A 20,744-nucleotide genomic window follows, 5' to 3' on the forward strand; every position below is an offset into this window, starting at 1 on the left:
ATTCTGGCTTCTCACATGGCCGTTCAGTCACCATCCTGGCTTGGAGAGACTCCTTAGCTTGGTAAGAATGGAATTCTTAGCTCCCTAGCTGGCTTTTGTTGGGCTGGAGTGGAACCACAGGTTCTTTTGTTTTTTTTTCTGTGAGGTTTGCAAGAATAGAACAATTATTGTCTAAAAATCTTCTGTCTTGCAGACTGCCCATCCCTGGACCTTTGGCTCAAAAAGGCTTTTCTTGGGACTTTTCTGGGGTCTGTGCTTCTTGGCATTTCTAGTTGGTGGTTTCTCTACCACGAGTATGAGATGTGTGAGGCAAGACAACATTCAGGGAACTTAACTACCACGCTGTTTCTCTCGTTCTGAGGTTGCTTGATGACTGTCTTCTTATCCATCTCTTAGTGTCTTCTTCTGTTTGTGTTACATATAATATCGAGGAGCTCTAAATGTATTTAGCTGGAGGAATAGGGGGAAATTGTGTCTATTTCATCTTCCGGAAGCAGAAGTCAAGTTCCAGGACTTTTGATTATTGCTTTGGCTACCTGGGCAAAAGAGGAACGTGGCTTTGAGTCACTGGTTCTGTGGCAGACGAGAGTAGTTGTCCAAAGCCATGGCAGGGGACCCAGTAACATGGCAGCAAGCGGGATTTCAGGAGAGATGGCTGCTAAGCGCTTCTCTGTGGAGCCAGAAACTGTGGCATCTGATGTTTGCTTTGAAGCAATTTCCTCCCCTGGATTCCAGGATTCTCCCTTTGCCCCCAGTGTTTGTGTATGCATGCTCACTTGCCCCGCTGTGTCCGACTCTGCGACTCCATGGACTGTAGCCCGCCATGCTCCTCTGTCCATGGGATTCTCCAGGCAAGAGTACTGGAGTGGGTTGCCATTTCCTCCTCCAGGGGATCTTCCCGACCTGGGGATCAAACCCCTGTCTCCTGTGTCTCCTGCCTTGCTGGTGATTCTTTACTGGCTGGGCCATTGGGGTTATTATACACAGCCCCCTAGTCTTCGAGAATGAAGGAGATGAACGAGAAGGCACTGTGATTGAACTAGGATCCAGGAAGGAGGGGGAGGTGACAGGGCCAGTGAAGAGCCTGCAGAGAGGATGGAGGCCCGAGCCAGGAGCGGGCTCGATGCCAGACCAGGCAGTCGGCGCCTAGAGTTTCCATAGTGCATCCTCCTGGCTCATGGGGCATCAAATGAGAGCGCTGGCAGGAGCTGAGTCATTGTGAGAAAGAGGATTTCACGGTGCGGAGGCAGCGCCCTGGCGTGGCTCTCTCCAAGCTCACCGCTTCATCGCTGGGGTGGAGAGAAGCACCTCTCCTTCCAGGTACACTGTGCTGACTCGGAAGGAAGCCCGGGCGGCTCTCACCCTCACTGACTCCGCTGCACCTCTTCCCAGGGGCCAGGCCAGCGAGAATGACTCAGCACACAGGCTGGCCTGTGCAAGGCTCCTGCCTGTGTGCGTGGTGGTGGGAAGCATGAGGAGTGGGCTTTCTGGTAGACCTCAGCCTCAGCATTTTTAATTTTTAAAAGGATTTTATTTATTTGTTTTGACGTGGACCAGTTCTAAAATCTTTATTGTATTTTTTTACCATGTTGCTTCTGTTTTATATTTTGGTTTTTTGGCTGCGAGGCATGGGGGATGTTAGCTCCCTGACCAGGGATTGAACCCTTGGCCCCTGCATTGGAAGGTCAAGTCCTAACTACTGGACTGCCTAGGAAGTCCCAGTTTCAACATTTTAGAAAATTCACCTGGACCTGGGGAGGTGGCAGGGGTTGCACATGGCCAGGCTCACTGTAATATCACAGTGTCTCCATAGCCTGGGCAGAACTTGGCTTGTGCGACTGGGGCTGTGGGCTCCCCAGGTGGTGTTAGTGGTAAAGAACCCTCCTGCCAGTGCAGGAGACATAAGAGACGCGGGTTCCATCCTTGGATCAGGAAGATCCCCTGGAGAAGGAAATGGCAACCCGCTTCAGTATTCCTGCCTGGAGAATCCCATGGACAGAAGAGCCTGGTGGGCTGCAGTCCATGGGGTTGCAATGAGTCAGACATGACTGAAGCGACTTAGCATCCAATGAGGGCTGCAGAGGGCCAAGCTGGGGGATTCTAATTCTCCAGTAAATGCCAGCATGTCTTCTCAAATCATCTTTACCTAAAACCTAAGGCTCATGGTGATCTCCCTCACACCCAAGTGCTCTCCCAAACCTGCCCACGCTACCTTCTGAACACCCATGGAGCCCATCTCCATCTCCCAGCCCTTTGATGGGAGAAGCAACTGGAGAAAGCTCCCTGATGTACAGGCTTTGTGTGGAAGACAGGCCTTTTGGTTGTCTGAAGTCCTGGGACAGAGGGGAAAGGGGGATGAATACGAATATGGCTGTGTGTGTTTGGCTTATCTCATTAAAATCCCTACATTCTGTGTTAATGGCTCTGCTGTTTTGTTCCCTGCCTTACCCTCATGGCCTAGAATAGTGTCTGCTTCTCTATCAGACTCTAAAGAAACATTGCTAGAAGGCAGGCAGGAAGGAGGAGGGATGAGGAGGGAGGGAGGATTGTGTTTCTTTCACGGCGGGCCTGAACGTGTGGCCCACCAAGTTGGGAACTTTGGCCTTTACCCCTGAAGATGAATTATGAAGCCATGCCTCCAGTTCTGCCTGGTGGCTCAGATGGTAAAGAATCCGCCTGCAATGCGGGAGACCTGGTTCGATCCCTGGTTTGGGAAGATCCCCTGGAGAAGGGAACGGCTACCCACTCCAGTATTCTGGCCTAGAGAATCCCACGGACAGAGGAGCCTGGTGGGATGCAGTCCATGGGGTCGCAGAGAGTCAGACGTGACTGAGCGACTTTCACACACACTCGTCCCAGGTTCTGCTCCCCTCAGCCTCCACAAGATTCTCACCCCACACTGGCCACACGAGTGTCCTCCAGGGGAACAGACGCAGGTGGAGGACCTCCTTGTGACCAGCAGAGAAAACAGGGCGGTGCTGCTTCCCTGAGTGCCTGTGGGTGGGGGCTAAGTGCCCACAGTGCTATAAAGGCTGCTTGGCCAGAGCCCTAAGGTGGGCAGCAGCTTCTGACCCTTCGTCCCTGGAAGGGCTCCCGAGATGGCCCTGGCCCTGTGGGTCTTCGGTCTGCTGGACTTAGTCAGCTTGGTGTCAGCCAACATCTTTGGTGAGTTCTGACCCTGTGGTCTCAGAGTGTCGGGTCGGGAGGGACCTCTCAGGCCAGCTCCTTGTTAGCTAGGATCTGCCCCAAGGCCTGGGAACATTTGTGACCTCATTTAATCCTCACACTGTCCCGAGGTCAGTTATGCACTCTTTCCTTTTCAGATGAAGAGACAGGAGGTCTGAGAAGTCACAGAGTTAGTGATCGGTGGAGAGAACATGGGAAACTAGATCTTCCTAATTGGATTCTAGTTCCCCTCACCCCACCCTGTTAGCAAATGTTGGTATTGACTATTTTTTTTTTTTTAATTATCTTCACAATCTCAAGTCCCAGGTTGTCCATATGGGGTATTTGAGAAATAGCAGGTAGTGAAAAACACAAATCCACCCATGGTGTGAAATAGACCTGAGTTCTGCAGGTAGTGAAAAACACAAATCCACCCATGGTGTGAAATAGACCTGAGTTCTATTATAGCTGCGGCTCAGCCACTTAGCGTTGATTTTGGATAAAGTCTCAGCCCGTTTCCTCTCTGGGAAGGAAGCAGTTGTGACTGTGATTTCTGAATAAGCCCCTGCACGTTACATGCATTCTCCATCGAGGCCAGGAAGGTGCTCTGTCTGCAAGAAGCGCCTTGATAAACTCAAGAACACCTCCTTTATGGTGTTCCCTGACCCAACCGTGGTCTTGGGGAACGCACAGTCCAAGGGTCCTCTGTGAATCCTTCTCTTGCCAGCGGTCTGATCCTGAACAGGTTACATTCCCGGCCGAGTCTCAGGGCCACCTGGGTAAGACGGTGACATCACCTCCCAGGGGGTCAGGGGAGTTAATGTCAAACTTGTGAGTAGCCGCAAAACTGTGACTTGGAATATACTTGCTGATGGTGCTAGAAATAAAACCTGGAAGAGCGTCTGTGTCCCCAGCGAGCCCGTCTCCATTACTGGAATCCAGGCCGCAGGCCCTCTCTCATGCGCAGCATCACTTCCTTTGTGCAGAGTACCAGGTGGACGCCCAGCCTCTCCGCCCGTGCGAGCTGCAGAGGGAGAGGGCTTTCCTGAAGCGAGAAGACTACGTCCCCCAGTGCGCCGAGGACGGCAGCTTCCAGTAAGGCCTCCTCCAGCCGTGCGGACCCAGGAGCCTTAAAATCCACCTTCTTCCTGTTCCTGCCCCCTGCCCTTTATGCTCCTCCTCAAAACTGACCTGTGGCCACTGTTGCTGCAGCGCTCCCCAGACCCGTCAACACTGAGTCGTCTGACCCTCGTGGCCCCTATCCATGCTTCCTTCCAGCCAGAACCAAAGCTGTCCCTTCCTTTCCTGACAGAACTTTTTACCGTAATTGTTTTAATAAGGGTGCACAAGGTGATGGTGATGGGGTGGTGGGATCTAATGACTGACGCTCCGATGCCCCCTCTCCTCCCTGCATTGAAAAGGTGCTTTCTCTAGTCATCTGTCACACTTCACACCTGTCTTTTTTCTAACTGAAATTAATTAAAGGGTGGAGGGAAGGAAAAGGAAGAAGGGTACCTGATTGTGGCTTCTATCCCCAGGACCATCCAGTGTGGGAAGGATGGGGCCTCCTGCTGGTGTGTGGACGCTGATGGCAGGGAAGTGCCTGGTAGCCAGCAGCCCGGGCGGCCTGTGGCCTGTAAGTAGGAAGGGGAGGAACTGCAGGGGGCAGCTCACACCCTGGATAGAGCCCTGGGCTCGGGTGCACCCAGGGCTAGTCTCCCTCTGGGCTGCGGATCGTCCTCTGAATTAGGCCCCACCTCCCACAGGACTGCTGTGAAAATCAATGGGACAGTCAAGTCATGTGTTCGGCAAGTAGCCTCTGACTTTCCCCTGTGCCAGGCCCCACGTCTGAGGCTAAGGATGCATCAGGGAAAAGACTTCAAAGTCCTCTGAAACCAGAAAGCGCCCTCTTGCTCAGGAGATGTTTTTCTCAACTGGGATGTTTCTAAGATTTGAGACTTAAGGCAAAAACTTTCCTGTTAAAATAATTGCTATGATGATTGGTCAAAGAAGCTCAGTTCCCTCTTTAAAGTGTGTCACAGTAAAGCTATAACAAGGGTCAGTTTAAGCTGCTCATCTTAAAATTGGTGAGACTGAGCTTCAAACCAGTTATCCTTTAAAAGAGCAAAGCTCTGTTGCAGCGCTGGTTTTGGGGGCCAGCATGCTGGCTTGGGGAGCAAGCTGACTCCCAGCAGTCCTGCTGAGTGACCTCTGCTGGGCGCCGCACTGTCACTGAACTCCAGTTCCTGGTCTGTAACATGAATACGGGATCTGCTGTGGGGGCAGCTCTGACGGTCGTGAGGGTTTAAATTGCACGTAAGACATCTGGCCCCCAGTAGGTACTGAGCAGGAGGAGCAATCACTCTTATCACTAGTCCTCACGCACCTGAAGTAGGCTTGTTGTTCAGTCACTAAGTTGTGTCCACATCTTTGTGGCCCTGTAGACTGCAGCACGCCAGGCTCCTCTGTCTTCCACTGTCTCCCGGAGTTTGCTCAAATTCATGTCCATTGAGTCAGTGATGCCATCTAACCTTGCTCTGCCATCCCTTTGTCCTTTTGCCCTCAGTCTTTCCCAGCATCAGGGTCTTTCCCATGAGTTGTATTTTAATTCTATAGAGAAGGTGAGTTGGGCTCAGAGGGGTGAAGACTCCCCCAGGTCACAAGGGTGTGCAGGAAATTCGTATTCAGACGAGATGTCAACAGCCTGCCTGTGCTCCCTTCACACCCCACCTCTGCAGCTGCAGGGCTCTGGGGTGTCCCATGGACTGAGGGGACGCGATGAAACCTGCCCTTCCCAGCTCGGCCTGCAGGATGCCAGAAGAAATCCCGGGATATGGAGTTGGGCAGGCCGGACGCTGGCCCAGAGGCTGCTGCCGGCTCTCGGGCCCCCTTGGGTGGTGGGAAGGGTCGCCCTGCCTTCCCGCCCCTAGGGAGGGTGCGTGGTCCTCCGGGGCGTGGACCCCTACGTGGTCCCCCCGCCTGCTCTGACACCGCTCTTTGCCACCCCAGGTCTGTCGTTCTGCCAGCTGCAGAAGCAGCAGATTTTGCTCAGTAGCTACATCAACAGCACGGCCGCGTCCTACCTTCCCCAGTGTCGGGATTCGGGGGATTACTCGCCCGTGCAGTGCGACCTGCGGCGGGAGCAGTGCTGGTGTGTGGACGCGGACGGGATGGAGGTGTACGGCACCCGCCAGCGGGGGAGGCCGGCGCGGTGTAAGTGCCGCGAGCGTCGGGGCACCGGGGGAGGCGGAGGTCCTGGGCAGCCTCCCACACCTGACCGAAGCGGGGTGAGGGCTCCCCGAGGAAAGGCAGGGGGGCCTGGCCTTCAGCAGAGAAGGAAGGCGTTTTAGGAAGGTTTCATCCCTTCTTGATGTTCCGCGCGGTGGACCGCGGTATTCACAGGCTGATCGTTAAGAAGTATAAGTAGGATTTCCGGGAGCGTCAGGCCTTAGTCCCTGTTCGGGATGTTCTCCTGTGTGTAGCAGGAACACAAGCATCTAGACTGCAGAAGCACAAACGCCTCCTCGTGTGGAAGAATCAGAAATTGTTTCCTAAACCTATGGACACCAAGGGGGAGAAGACGGGGGTGGTGGGATGAATTGGAAGGTTGGAACTGACACCCATACACTCTTGATATTATGTATAAAATAGACGAACGAACATCTACGAATAGGATAGTCAGCTCTACTCAATGCTCTGTGACCTATATGGGAAGGAAATCCCAAAAGGCGGGGGTGTATGCAAATATATGGAAATATATGCAAACATAGAGCTGATTGACTCTGCTGTACCGCAGAAACCAACATAACCTTGTAAAGCAGCCACACTCCAGTGAAGATCAGTGAAAAGTAAATAGACTTAAACTGTTTTCTGGGAAACGTTTAGGTCCAAGGAGCTGCGAGATAAGAAACCGCCGTCTCCTGCACGGCGTGGGTGACAGGTCGCCACCCCAGTGTTCCCCAGACGGGGCCTTCAGGCCGGTGCAGTGCAAGTTCGTCAACACCACGGACATGATGATTTTCGACCTGGTCCACGGCTACAACAGGTAAGGGCCCTCAGGCGTGCGCAGCGCGGGCCACGCCTCCCGGTCTCCCGCCCAGGCGCCTGCTGTCTGCGAGGCTGGGCGCTGGCAAGCGTGTGTGCGACACACTCAGCCCATGCGAGCTGAGAGAGGCCTCGTGTTCACTTTCCCGTGACGGATGACTGAAGGCTCACGGCGTCTCCCACAAAGCAAGCTGGCAATAGCTATTCAATTAAAATACATGAACCCTCTGGCCCAGCCAGCCTACAGAGACGAAAACACCAAATGTGAAGATTCTGTATTAGGATGTACTAGAATGTCCACTGCACCATTGCTTTTTTTTTTTTTTTTTTTTAATTGAGGCCAAAAACTGGGAACAGAGTGAGTGACAACCCAAGGTGGGTGTCTGGATAAAAGCATGCTGTGCTGTGGTTAGTCACTCAGTCATATCCGACTCTTTGTGACCTCATAGACTACAGCCCGCCAGGCTCCTCTGTCCTTGGGAGTCTCCAGGCAAGAGGTGGGTTGCCATGCCCTTCTCCAGGGGATCTTCCCAACACAGGGATTGAACCCAGGTCTCTGGCATTGCAGGCAGATTCCTTCCCATTTGAGCCACCAGGGAAGCCCAAGAATACTGGAGTGGTTTAGCCTATCCCTTCTCCAAGAGGTCTTCCCAACCCAGGAATAGAACTGGAGTCTCCTGAATTACAGGTGGATTCTTTACTAGCTGAGATACGGGAAGCCACTGTAAATATTTCCGTAGCCCTTAAACAGAATGCACTCAGACTGTGTCTGTTGGTTTGGAGTGGGAACCTTACGATAATATCATGTGAGCTACAAGGTGGACGTAATATAAGAGGATTTAATTTTTAGAACACAGACAAGCAAACAGGTCCTAATTTTAAGTGCATATATATGATTATATGATGATGCTTGTGTCTGTATAGGATTAGCTTCTCTGGTATAGGATTAGGTGAGGACAGAGAATTACATGAATAAGCACATACTGGGTGGTTCTCACAGCCACGTTGAGGGTCAGGTTGCTGTGAAGGAGGAGGAGTCAGGAGAAGAGAATCAGCAGAAAAGGAAGAATGTGGACCACATTGATGCATTCTTATAAATGGCATGTATGTGTGCACCTATTAAGCTTATTTAAGCTTAAAGATTTACATAACAAATATAAAAAAGCTATTTTTTTTTAAAAATAGATCTTGGCTCAAATAACTGGATGGCTTCTGGTTATTTAATATGGTGACTTTATCAGTCTACAGGGCTTGCACAGACTTCAGATATAGTCAAAACACTGTGAGGGAAAAGAAATAATAGCATTAATCTGTAAATACTGGTAGGAATTCTCTTAGAGAACCTGAGGCTTTATGTGTCTGGCTTTCAAAACCACCAGTTTCCTTCCTATGAGAGAGAGAGGGAATTCCCATCTGCTGTGCCCAGAGGGGTCATGGATCAGCAGCCTGTGACCAGGTACTGTCCCAGAGACAAGTCTCATTTGAGCTGCACACTATTTTAAAAACTGAGAAATTTTAAATTGAATCCTGTAAAATTTCAGTTTGTGTAGGTAAAAATAGTCCAACATAGCAATTTTGTATGTTCAACCCAAGACATAAAATTCTGAATTCTTGATTCTAAAGAACAAGGATGGAGACTGCATGTATTGTCCCAGGGCACCAAGAAACTGATTCTTTTTGGACCAAGTGCAACCCACCACACCCCGCACTGTGGGTCTCTTCCTGTATGCGCCACACTCCTCCTGCTCCAACTGTTTGCATTACCTGTCTGGCCCTGTAGCTTTGCCCTGTGACCCTCATTCTGATCCTGCCACTGCTGGCAAAGTGAACAGGTCACTTACTTCTGAGTCTCAGTGTTCTCATCTGTAAGGACAACGCCAGCTCGTTAGTCATGCGAAGATCTGCTGAGCCCTTGCCAATGAAACCACTGTGAAAATGGTAAATTATTATGCATTTTTAGGGAATCCATCACCAGCTTTTACAAATGTAGGTTACATTCCCCTACCCACCTCAGGCCTAGAAAATGTCCTGACCATGTGCATATTGGAATCTCCAAACGTCCTGATTTACTGATGCTCAGCAATGCAAACCGATATGCGCTCAGTCCAAGTTCAATTGGATACTCACTGTGTACAGTGGCATTTGGGATCTTTTCATCTACTTCAATATTTATAAAAATAACTGGAAAACGATGGTCTCTAGCACACAGTGGGGAATCTGAAGAAGAGAAATTAAGGAACCCACCCTAGGAAGCACAATTTGTGGATTATAGACCTGTCTGGCTCATTTTCAGTTCAGTTCAGTCACTCTGTCGTGTCTGACTTGTGTGTGCGACCCCATGGACTGCAGCATGCCAGGCTTCCCTGTCCATCACCAACTCCCGGAGCTTGCTCAAACTCATGTCCATCAAGTCAGTGATGCCATCCAACCATCTCATCCTCTGTCATCCTCTTCTCTTTCTGCCCTCAATCGTTCCCAACATCAGGTTGTCTTTTCTATGAGTCAGGTCTTCCCATCATGTGGCCAAAGTATTGGAGTTTCAACTTCAGCGTCAGTCCTTCCAATGAATATCCAGGATTGATTTCCTTAAGGATTGACTGGTTGGATCTCCTTGCAGTCTAAGGGACTCTCAAGAGTCTTCTCCAACACCACAGTTCAAAAGCATCAATTCTTCCAGTGCTCAGCTTTCTTTATAGTCCAACTCTCACATCCATACATGACTACTGGAAAAACCATAGCTTTGATTATGGGGACCTTTGTTGGCAGACTAATGTCTCTGCTTTTTAATATACTGTCTAGGTTGGTCATAGCTTTTCTTCCAAGGAGCAAACATCTTTTAATTTCATGGCTGCAATCACCATCTGCAGTGATTTTGGAGCCCAAGAAAATAAAGTCTGTCACTGTTTCCATTGTTTCCGCATCTATTTGCCATGAAGTGATGGGACCGGATGCCATGATCTTAGTTTTTTGAATGTTGAGTTTTAAGCCAGGCTTTTTCACTCTCCTCTTTCACTTTCGTCAAGAGGCTCTTTAGTTCTTCTTCACTTTCTGCCATAAGGGTGATGTCATCTGCATATCTGAGGTTATTGATATTTCTCCCGGCATTCTTGATTCCAGCATGTCCTTCACTCAGCCCAGCATTTTGCATGATGTACTCTGCATGTAAGTTAAATAAGCAGGGTGACAATATACAGCCTTGATGTACTCCTTTCCCCATTTGGAACCAGTCCATTGTTTCATGTCCAGTTCTGTTGCTTCCTGACCTGCATACAGATTTCTCAGGAGGCAGATAAGGTGGTCTGGTATTCCCATCTCTTTACAAATTTTCCACAGTTTGTTGTGATTGATCCACACAGTCAAAAGCTTTGGTGTAGTCAATAAAACGGAAGTAGATGTTTTTTCCTGGAACTCTCTTGTTTTTTTGATGATTCAACAGATTTTGGCAATTTGATCTCTGGTTTCTCTCACTTTTCTAAATCCAGCTTGAATATCTGGAATTTCTCGGTTCACAAAATGTTGAAGCCTCGCTTGGAGAATTTTAAGCATTACTTTGCTAGCATATGACATGAATGCAATTGTGCGGTAGTTTGAATATTCTTTGGCATTGCCTTTTTTTGGGATTGGAATGAAAACTGACCTTTTCCAGTCCTGTGGCCACTGCTGAGTTTTCCAAATTTGCTGGCATATTGCATATACCTACAATTCTCAAAGAACTTCTTGCAGGTGTCTGCTTGAGGCGCAATTCACAGCTTTGTCCACCAGAGGGCAGTTGAATTAAAGGCAAAAGTTCAGGACTAAGCGTCTATTGTTAAAGAACCAAAAAACGTTTACCCCTGAAACGGGAGCTTTTCTTTTATGTAAGCAAGCATGTCTCTGAGCGAATTCTGATTTAAGAAGGTCATGGGAAGGGTCAGGTAGTTAGTTACTGGAAGCCCAGCCATGCTCAGGAATTTTCTGATAAGCGGACCTGGGCAGTGCCAGCCCCAGCGTCTCCACTGGGCAGTGTCAGGAGCCCTGGAGGCTATGTGGAGAGTCTAGACATAGTACCCTGGATGGCTGTTAGATGAAAAAATGCCAGATGGCCAGTGATACTTGAATTTCAAATAAGCAAGGAGCAATTTTTCAGCTTCAGTGTGTCCCAAATATTGCATCAAGAAATTTAAAGCTGGTTGAGGGTTGGAGATATCTCATGAACCAGCAGACTTGGATTTTAAAAAGAATGGATTGCAGTCAAGGAAGAGCAGAGTGGTTGCCTAGGGGTGGCTCTATAAGTTTGGAGGCCACTATACTATTGCAGGTGAGAGGGGCTGTCAGCTGGAACCACAGCAGGTGATGGAGCGGGCGATGGTGAGATAGAGCGGGATTGATGGAGAAATATTGACTTGGGATTCATGGAACTTGGGGAAGGAACAGATAAGAAGGGTGAGAGAGAGAAAAAGTCAAGGGTGACTCCAAGGTCTGGTTTCTGGCTGGCTGGTAGAGAAAGAGTCTGGAAAGGAAAAGTCACAAATTTGCTTTTGAAATATTGAATCTGAAGAGACTTCTTTGGGAAATTCACATGCAGAAGTGGTGTAGGGCAGTTGACCCACTTCAATGGGGCCGCAAGGAGCCTGGAAGCCTCACTTGCCAACCTGTTTGTTGTGGGTTCTTGATGTGCTGGGTGATGATTTATGCTTGAACTTGACCACAGCACTTGCCCATTTGAAGCAGATCCTTTTCCCCTTGAAAAAAGCAGCTGCTAACTACACCCATTTGGCTGGTGAATTTAGGAAAAAAACCATGTCATGGTGGGGAGTAAGCTTTGCTAGTCCTTCTGCCCCTTTCCCCATCTTTCACAAGGCCCTCGCTTAACCACTGGCAGGGAAGTGCGTTCTGGTTAAGTAACCCTGGTTAAGGCTTGATATGTCATCATCAAGCCTTAGTGACCCGAGGTAAGACTCCATCAACTGGTCTTTTTATCAGCACTTGTTCTTAGTGACAGAGCTCATCCAACTCTTTCAAATGCACTGGGAACTCCTGCTACACAGATGACCCAATGAGAAGGAGCTGATGCATCTTAACATGCAGTAAAGGGGCCTGGTTACCTGAGCATGAGAGTGACTGTGTGTGGAAACCCTCATGGACTCATCATCGCCTGTTGCGCTCACTGGGCTCTCTGCAGGGGTCTGCAGTGCCCTGGGCGTTGTGGGAGTTATCACAGCTCTTGATTTTGAGGAGGGATCTGCTGGTCTTCATCAAGGGCCGGATATCCGGAGGGACCAGCCATGAGAGGGGTGGGAGCATCTGACTGAGTAAGGGTGCTGGCTACCTGAGTCCAAGGGCATGAATCCTGCGGTGCAGGTGGGCAAGGCCAGACGCCTGCTTGGGACTGACGTTATATTTCACGGAGCCTTATTTGTGATTTCTTTAACTCGGTGTTGGCCACAACCTGAGCATAAATGCAGAAACGCCATCATGTCCCCCTCCACTACAGTTTTCCTTCCTGAGGACTCTTGGATCATCATCCTGAGATGTTGCTTTTCATTCAACAAAAGGGAAGCATCCTTTTCCTTTAGATGAAGGTCGAGGTGGGTCTTTGGGTTGAATTGGTGGAATGTGGGACTTTAGTGGTTTAAACTTCCCATGTCTCATGCTGGAAAGGCCTGCAGAACTTCGGGCCAGCCGGGAGCCCCATCACTGTCTGTTAGATGCCAGGAAACCCCAGGATCCAGCAGAGAGGGAAGAGTGTCGGAGCAGAGGACTGCTTCTCGGGAGATGGGGCGGGAACGGGGAGCAGCCGAGCAGTAACAGGTCGCTTGGTGGTGACAGCCTGGCTTTGAACTCCAGCTCCCACCACTACGTTAGATGGTGGTCAACATACCTCACTTCTTTAACCTCTAAAATGGGCACACGCAGAAAAAATACCACCTGAGTTTTAGGACAGCTAAGTGGATTAAATGAGTCAATGTCTATTAAACATTTTGCTGATTGTCTTTTACAGAGTAATGCTTAATTAAGGGAGGTTGATTATCGTACTGTTTTAACATGTTTAGAATTGAATTTATCCCAGGTTCCAATGAAGGAACTTCTGTCATATTCCTCCAGTCAGTATGAGCAATTGGGCCACGTGTGTCTTTAGCTTCTATCATACAACTTACTAGAGCAGGAAATGGCAACCCACTCCAGTATTTTTGTCTCGGAAATTGCACGGACAGAGCAGCGTGGCGGGCTCCAGTCCGTGGGGTCTTGAAGAGTCGGACACGACTGAGTGACGCACACTCATGCAGCTCGCTGACTGTAACGTTCTTTTTAAGTTAACCCATGTACGCATAATCACAGACCAACCATATGGAAAAAATCCACAATTCTACAGTATGTGCATAGGTTTTCTTTTGTGTGTTCATTTCCTTTCAGATTAACTACTACATGTGCACCCTGTGTTGAGGTTCTGAAAAGTTCCTGGAAATATATTCCCTTCCAAGTCTGGTTCATTTGCATAGGAACAATTGTAGTGTATGCACATGCCATTTTGTAGTCTACCCTTTTTACATAATGTTATGCATGCATTCATTTAGGGGATTTACCATAATTCACTTTAAATTTTCATAGCTTTGGACATTAAGGTTGTCTTCAACACTTTCCTAGAATATATTACACAGCAATAGACCTTTCTGTGTAGAGAGCTGCTATTATACTTCTTCTAATTTATTGGTTGGGAATATATTTCCAGATACAGGTGGAAACATACTATGCTTGTTTTCATAGTGCTATATGGAGCATAAAAACTGATTTCTCAGTGTTACATAGAGATAGCAACTCCTCTCTGGCTGCTATGTCATTGCACGTGGGTACAACTTTTTATCACCTGAGTATCATATTACTTCTAGGATGGTTAGCCCAGCCAATTAGTTTCTTGCAGCAATTGTCGGGCCAGGCTTGATTTTGGCGTCTTTTCTCTCGACTTATGGAAATGATGTATAGCCCTTGTTAGTGATGTCACAGTGATTTGGTGTTTTCTTCGACTATGGGACTGGGAAATGTCCTACATAAGAATTTCCTGTGGTGGAGCCTGGCTTCTTTTCCAGCTCTTGAGAAGTCGTAAAGGGCTCTGAAGTCATGTGATCTCCCCAAATGAGATCATCTGCAATGTGTACCATATGTTTGTAAAGCACACTTGGCCCTTAGTCTCGAGAGTTCTATTCTAGTAAAGGAACTCTTTAATGCAATGATGATTAACTGTTTTCTGCCTGATCCTATGAGACACCCGCTTGGGCATAAATTGGTCAAAGCCCACGAGTGAGAAAAACACTAATTGGTAGATGACAGTCAAGCACAGCTTCATTTTCACAGGTCCAGCCTCACTCTGGCCAGGGAAAACCAATTCAGAAAAAAAGCACGTTTGCTGCAGGAAGCGTGGAGTGAACTGCATGAACACAGAGGCGGACGGTCCTTGTCCCCAGATGAGATTGTTGCTGCTGCTGTTATTGTTTTCGTTACCAAGTCATGTCTGACTCTTTGTGACCCCGTGGACTGCAGCACGCCAGGCTCCTCTGTCCTCTATTTTCCCCTGGAGTTTGCTCAAATTCAAGTCCATTGAGTCAGCGATGCCATCCAGTCTCATCCTCAGATGGGATGAGGCCACATTAATTTATTTCTCCTGGAAGAGGATGTGATGACTTGCCTTGTATGAGACGGTGACCATGAATCCCACTGTCTTGCAGGTTCCCAGATGCATTTGTGACCTTCAGTTCCTTCCGGAGCAGGTTTCCAGAGGTGTCTGGATATTGTTACTGTGCGGATAGCCAAGGGCGGGAACTGGCTGAGACAGGTAAGCACGTTCCCCTGAGAGCCTCAGTGTCGCTCCCGGTAAAGCAGAAAGAGCAACTGGGCTGTCCCGGGTATGGGAGAGGGCACAGCCTTCACAGGCCTCCAAGGGGCGTACTTTGAATACAGCTGCTGCTCATCCACGTGGCACCTTTGCTGGGAAGAGTTACCCCCATCAGCCCCCTCTGAGCAGATGCAGCTCCGAGCTTGGCGAGTGGTACCCAGGATGGATTTCCTTCCCTCACTCTCTCAGCTGTGCTCCCTTGTGCTGTGAACAACCTGTGCAACTACACAGAGCCACCCTGACTTTGGAAACCGTTAAAACCTTGTTCAGACGCAAAGCACAATGATGCCCGCTGGGGGCTCTAGCCTCTTTATATCTGTTTGCATGGTGGTGAGGTCAGGGCCTCCTTTCTGAATGAACCCATCCCTCCAAACGCTTGTTTTCTTGGCTCAGGTTTGGAGCTGTTACTTGATGAAATTTACGACACTGTTTTTGCCGGCCTGGACTTTGCTTCTACCTTCGCTGAGACCACTCTCTACCGGATATTGCAGAGACGGTTCCTAGCAGTGCAGCTAGTCATCTCTGGCAGATTCCGATGTGAGTACAAGCTGGAGGCCGATGTGTTTCTGCTAGGGGGAAACCACTTGGTTTTCATGTCCCTGAAGTCTCCGTGGCGTGGGGATTGAATTGACTTTGACGTCTCAAAGCGGGCGTGGGGATTGAATTGACTTTATCAGCATCCAGAACGCGTGCTGTAAACACACTAACCGCCCTGCCTTTCCTGCCTGGATCTCTTGTAGGCCCCACGAAATGTGAAGTGGAGCGGTTTGCAGCCACCAGCTTCCGCCACCCCTTTGTCCCGAGCTGCCGCCCGGACGGGGAGTACCAGGCGGTACAGTGCCAGGGGGGAGGGCCGTGCTGGTGCGTGGACAGCCGCGGGCAGGAGCTCCCGGGGACGCGGCGGCGAGGGGAGCCTCCGTCCTGTGGTGGGTGTCCTCTCCAAGCCTCCTCCCTTGTTTTCTCATCAGGTCACGTTACTGTATCGGTCTCTCCAGACTGACCTTTCCAGAACACATTCATTCCATTGGCCCCCAGGGGTGGCCAAGTTCAACAGGATGGAAGCCCATCTATCATTATTAATTTCTAATATATTTCTCGTCCCGTGTCAGACATGGTTGCTTCCTCAGGGAGCTCAGAGAATAGTAGGAAAGGAGAGAATTAAGGGTACGGGTGCCACGAGAGAAGTGTGTGCTGGTAGCTCTAGGAGCACAGGGCAGCAGGGGGTCAATTCTATCTGTGCCTATATGGCAGGGAGACATCCAGGAGGGCTTCATGGCAGAGGTGACGCTTGCTGACCATCTTCTAAACTAAAGATGTTTCCTGAAGGAAGAAAATAAAGAGAGGTGTTCACTAGAGTCAGAGCTGGGGAAGCAAAATTATAGGGACATAAATACGGATGGGGCCTGACTTAACAGTGGCTTGACTTACAATTTTTAGACTTCCTGACAGTGCAAACATGATACGTGTTCAGTAGAAATAGTGCTTTGAATCTTGAACATTTCCTGGCCTAGCGATATGTGGCATGAAGCTTTGTCATGATGCTGACCAGTGGCAGTGAGCCGCAGCTCCCACTCAGCCACACGATTGTACCCCATACACTCAGGACAATTCTGTACCCAGACAGCTATTCCATTCTCCCCTTTCAGTACAGCTATTCAATAACTCCCTGGCAGTCCAGTGGTTAGGATTTGGCGCCCCACTGGGGCCCAGGTTCAATCCCTGCTTGGGCAACTAAGATCCTGCAAGTTGCATGTGTGGGACTCCCCCACCAAAAACTTGTGAGATATTTGAAACTTTATTACAAAATGGGCTTGGTGTTCAGATGATCTTACCCAGCTGTATGCTAATGTAAGTGTTCTCAGCAGGTTTAAGATAGGTGGGGCTAAACTATGGTATTTAAGGAATTCAAAGCGTTTTTGACTTAATGATATTTTAAACTTATGATGAGTTTAACAGGAGGTCATTCCATCCTAGTCAAGGAAGATCTGTGATAGGCGTTGATGTGCCAATGAACACGACTGAGGGACTTTCACATGTGCTAAGGAACACGGAGTCTGCGAGAAGGATAGAGATAAACAGCTTGCTGGAACCTGTTTGGGGTGTGTGTGTGTGTGTGTGTGCATGGGAGCTCAGTCATGTCCGATTCTTGCGACCCCATGGACTATAGCCCACCAGGCTCCTCTGTCCATGGGATTTCCCAAACAAGAATACTGGAGTGAGTTGCCATTTCCTCTCCCAGGGGATCTTCCCAACCCAGGATCGAACCTAATTCTCCTGCATTAGGAAGGCGGATTCTTTACCACTGAGACACCTGGGAAGCTCCTGTTTTGGGTGGGGACTCTGAAAGGCAGGGGTCATGAGGTCTTTCATATCAAGCAGAGCCTTGGGGGCTTCGTCCACCAGCTTTCAGAGAAGCTGTTGAGGGCTTTGAAGCTGGAGAGTGCCCTGTGTGGGTTGTGTGGAAAGGCAGCCCAGGCATTTTGGAGGAGAGATTGAACAGGAGCATCAGGCTGCAGGCAGTAGGCATTTAAAGGTTATTGTGGTGTCCTAAAGAGAGATGAGTGGCCTATATAATTTTCCTGGGGTGACTGTAGCAAATTACCACCCATGGAATGGCTTAGAACAGCAGAAATATATTCTTGAGCAGTTCTAAAGGCTGGACGTCTAAAATCAACGTGCCAGCAGGGCAGTGCTTGCTCCGAAGGCTTCAGGAGAAAATCCTTGTTTCTTCCTGGTTGTGGTAGTCACCAACAGTCTTTTTTGTTTTTGTTTTTTTAGCCAGAAACTTAGCTGTTTTATTTTCTTTTTTAAAAAAGTTTTTATTTGAGTGTAGTTGATTTACAATGCTGTGTTAGTTTCAAGTGTACAGAAAAGTGAATCATTTATGCATATACCTTCTCTTTTTTAGATTATTTTCCCATATAGGTCACTACAGAGTATTGAGGATGGTTCCCTGTGCTATACAGTGCGTCCTTATTAGTTATCCATTTTATATATAGTAGTGTGTATATGTCAGGCTTCCCCGGTGGCTCAGTGGGTTAAGAATCTGCCTGCAAAGCAGGAGAGCAGGGTTCGATCCCTGGGTTGGGAAGATGCCCTGGAGGAGGAGGAAATCGCAACCCACTCCATTATTCCTGCCTGGGGAGTCCTATGGACAGAGGAGCCTGGTGGCCATCGTCCACGGGGCTGCAAGGGTTGGACAGGACTCAGTGACGAAACCACGAGCTGCGTATGTGTCCATCCCGGTCTCACAATTTATCCTTCTGCAGCACCTCCTATCCTCTAGTGACCTTAAATTTGTTTTCTGTATCTGTAACTCTTTTTATTTCTGCTTTGTAGGTAAGTTCGTTTGAACCCATTTTTAGATTTCACCTATAAACAATATGTGATATTTGTCCTCCTCTGTCTGACTTACCTCACTCAATGTGGCCCTCTCTAGTTCGTCATACTCTAGTTCCTCCATGTGACTGCAAGTAGCATTATTTTGTTCTTTTTTGCACCAACAATCTTTGGCCTTCCTTGGCTTGTGACTGCAGAGCTCCACACTCTGCCTCTGCTGTCACATGGCTGTCTGCCTTGTTTGTCTGCCTCTGTGTCTCCTCCTCTTGAAATGACACCAGTCATAAAGGATTAAGAGCCACTTTAGTATGGACTTCCCAGGTGGCGCTGGTGGTAAAGAATCCACCCACCAAAGCAGGAGATGCAGGAGACGCAAGAAACATAGGTTTGATCCCTGGATCAGGAAGATCCCCTGGAGAAGGGAATGGCAACCCACTCCAGTATTCTTGCCTGGAAAATCCCATGGACAGAGGAGCCTGGTGGGCTACAGTACCTGTGGTTGAAAAGAGTCGGATACTACTGAGTGACTGAGCATGCTGCCTTACCCTAGTGTGACCCCATGTTAACTAATTACACCTACAATGGCCCTACATCCGTAGAAGATCACATTCCGAGGTTCCAGGAAGGATGTGAATTCTAGGGAGACACTATTCAGCCCAGGACAGGAAGCAATATTGAAGCAGACGCAGTGGGCTGGGGAGAAGTGTGTAAACTCGAGACAGGTGGCCAGGCATTACATCAGACTCTGTTCCTCCTTACAGTGAGACCCTGAGGGGTGTTAGCGGTGGAGCGGGAGGAGTCCAGGAGCACTCATAGGCTCCCACTTGGGGTGAGCTGGATGGCCTCAGCAAGATGTGAGACAGTGAAGGAGGAGGACAGTCTTTCCAGAGCCTCAAAATAGACATGTGCTGACATTCTTTCAGTAACTTCCTGGGAAACCATTTGATTTCTCCAACTTAACATTTTGAGTTCTTGGTACTGTGTTGGGTAGCATCCTATTGGCTAAGTGTGAAGATGTAGAAAAAGAACGTAAAGCTCTGCCTTGAAGGTAGCCTTTACAATTACACTCTGGTTCTGTTAGAGCCCAGAGAACACTGTACCCTAATTCCAGGTGAAAATGAAGAACTTTGGTCTTCCACATTAAAACCAAAAGTACTTCCAAATGCATAGATCATATTTATATATATTCTACTTTTTCCATCTGATGTATCAGTCTCATTACCATGGAAACAAGTGCCACAAGAAACCAATATCTGATTTTCTCTTTGCCTTGGTAACACTACATAACAAATGAATGGACAGGGTGTGCTCTTAACTTGGAGAGAGAGCAAGCAGAGACGTGCGCCTGGTCTCTCCCCTGCCTTCCTGTAATGCCCATTAGAGGAAGCCCTGGCCTTGTGGACGGATGTGTTGTGTGTTCAGATGTTGCCAGTCTCTCTCGCTCTCTCTGACCGCATGTTCCAGCTCTTACTCTGTTGCCTGGTTACAGAGTGAAATTGGCTGACTTTCTTTTTGGCGCCCGTGTAAACTGAGGGGAATGAACTATTTTGAAAAGTTGGGGGTGGGGTGAGTTGAAAAGAACTTCTAAGACTTATGGTTTTATGGAGAAAAATGGAGTTTTCTCCCTTCCACCTATGTGACTGAGACGGTCAGAGTTTGAATTTTAAAACTTTTTTTTCTGAATATGATGACAGTCCAGTTGGGATATTCAGACAGAATGACCTGACCAGGCATGGAGCTGATTACTAATTAATAATTTCGAGGAAAGATCAAGAAGTCTGGAAGACTGTGCCAAGTGTGTTTGCTGAGTGGCCGTTACCGTGTTGTGGGAAATACCATGATTCCTGCAATGTTGTTGCTCAGCTGTGTCTGACTCTGTGACCTCAAGGACTGTAGCCCGCCAGGCTCCTCGGTCCATGGGATTTCCCAGCCGGGAATGCTGGAGTGGGTTGCTATTTCTTTTTCCAGGTGATCTTTCTGTCCCAGGGGTTGAGCCCGAGTATCTTGAATTGGCAGGCAGGTTCTTTACCCCTGAGCCACGAGGGAAGCCCAGTTCCTCTAATATTGCATATTAAAACATAGGAAAATGTTTCTTCTTATGGAAAACCCCAATAGCATTTAAAATATGGTTTTTAACCTCAAATAGATGATAAACTAGTTAGCCTAGATCAGATGATCCCCACGGAGGAATAGACAGCCTGTTGAAGAGCATTATAATGAAGTGTTAAAAAGGCCATTGAGGGTTCTGATAGGAGAACCCTGGAAAACAACATTCCATTAAAAACAAACAGGAATTTGTTGGTGCAGGAGTTTCCTAGGACGGCCATAA

General features: G+C 48.6%; 1 protein-coding gene across 1 annotated transcript in view; it reads left to right on the forward strand.

Moving 5' to 3' along the window:
* Window positions 1–3,055: 3,055 nt before the first annotated feature.
* Window positions 3,056–20,744, forward strand: part of TG (thyroglobulin) — a 235,697-nt gene continuing 218,008 nt past the window's right edge. Inside the window, exons 1-8 of the mRNA XM_043483790.1 lie at window positions 3,056–3,165; window positions 4,152–4,260; window positions 4,704–4,801; window positions 6,175–6,378; window positions 7,051–7,210; window positions 14,910–15,016; window positions 15,470–15,613; window positions 15,817–16,002. Of these exons, the coding sequence (XP_043339725.1) occupies window positions 3,099–3,165; window positions 4,152–4,260; window positions 4,704–4,801; window positions 6,175–6,378; window positions 7,051–7,210; window positions 14,910–15,016; window positions 15,470–15,613; window positions 15,817–16,002 (1,075 nt within the window). The 5' untranslated portion in view covers window positions 3,056–3,098. The remainder of the gene's footprint in view (window positions 3,166–4,151; window positions 4,261–4,703; window positions 4,802–6,174; window positions 6,379–7,050; window positions 7,211–14,909; window positions 15,017–15,469; window positions 15,614–15,816; window positions 16,003–20,744) is intronic.

Source organism: Cervus canadensis, chromosome 12, assembly GCF_019320065.1.
Source record: "Cervus canadensis isolate Bull #8, Minnesota chromosome 12, ASM1932006v1, whole genome shotgun sequence".
In the NCBI taxonomy this organism is placed as follows: Eukaryota; Metazoa; Chordata; class Mammalia; order Artiodactyla; family Cervidae; genus Cervus; species Cervus canadensis.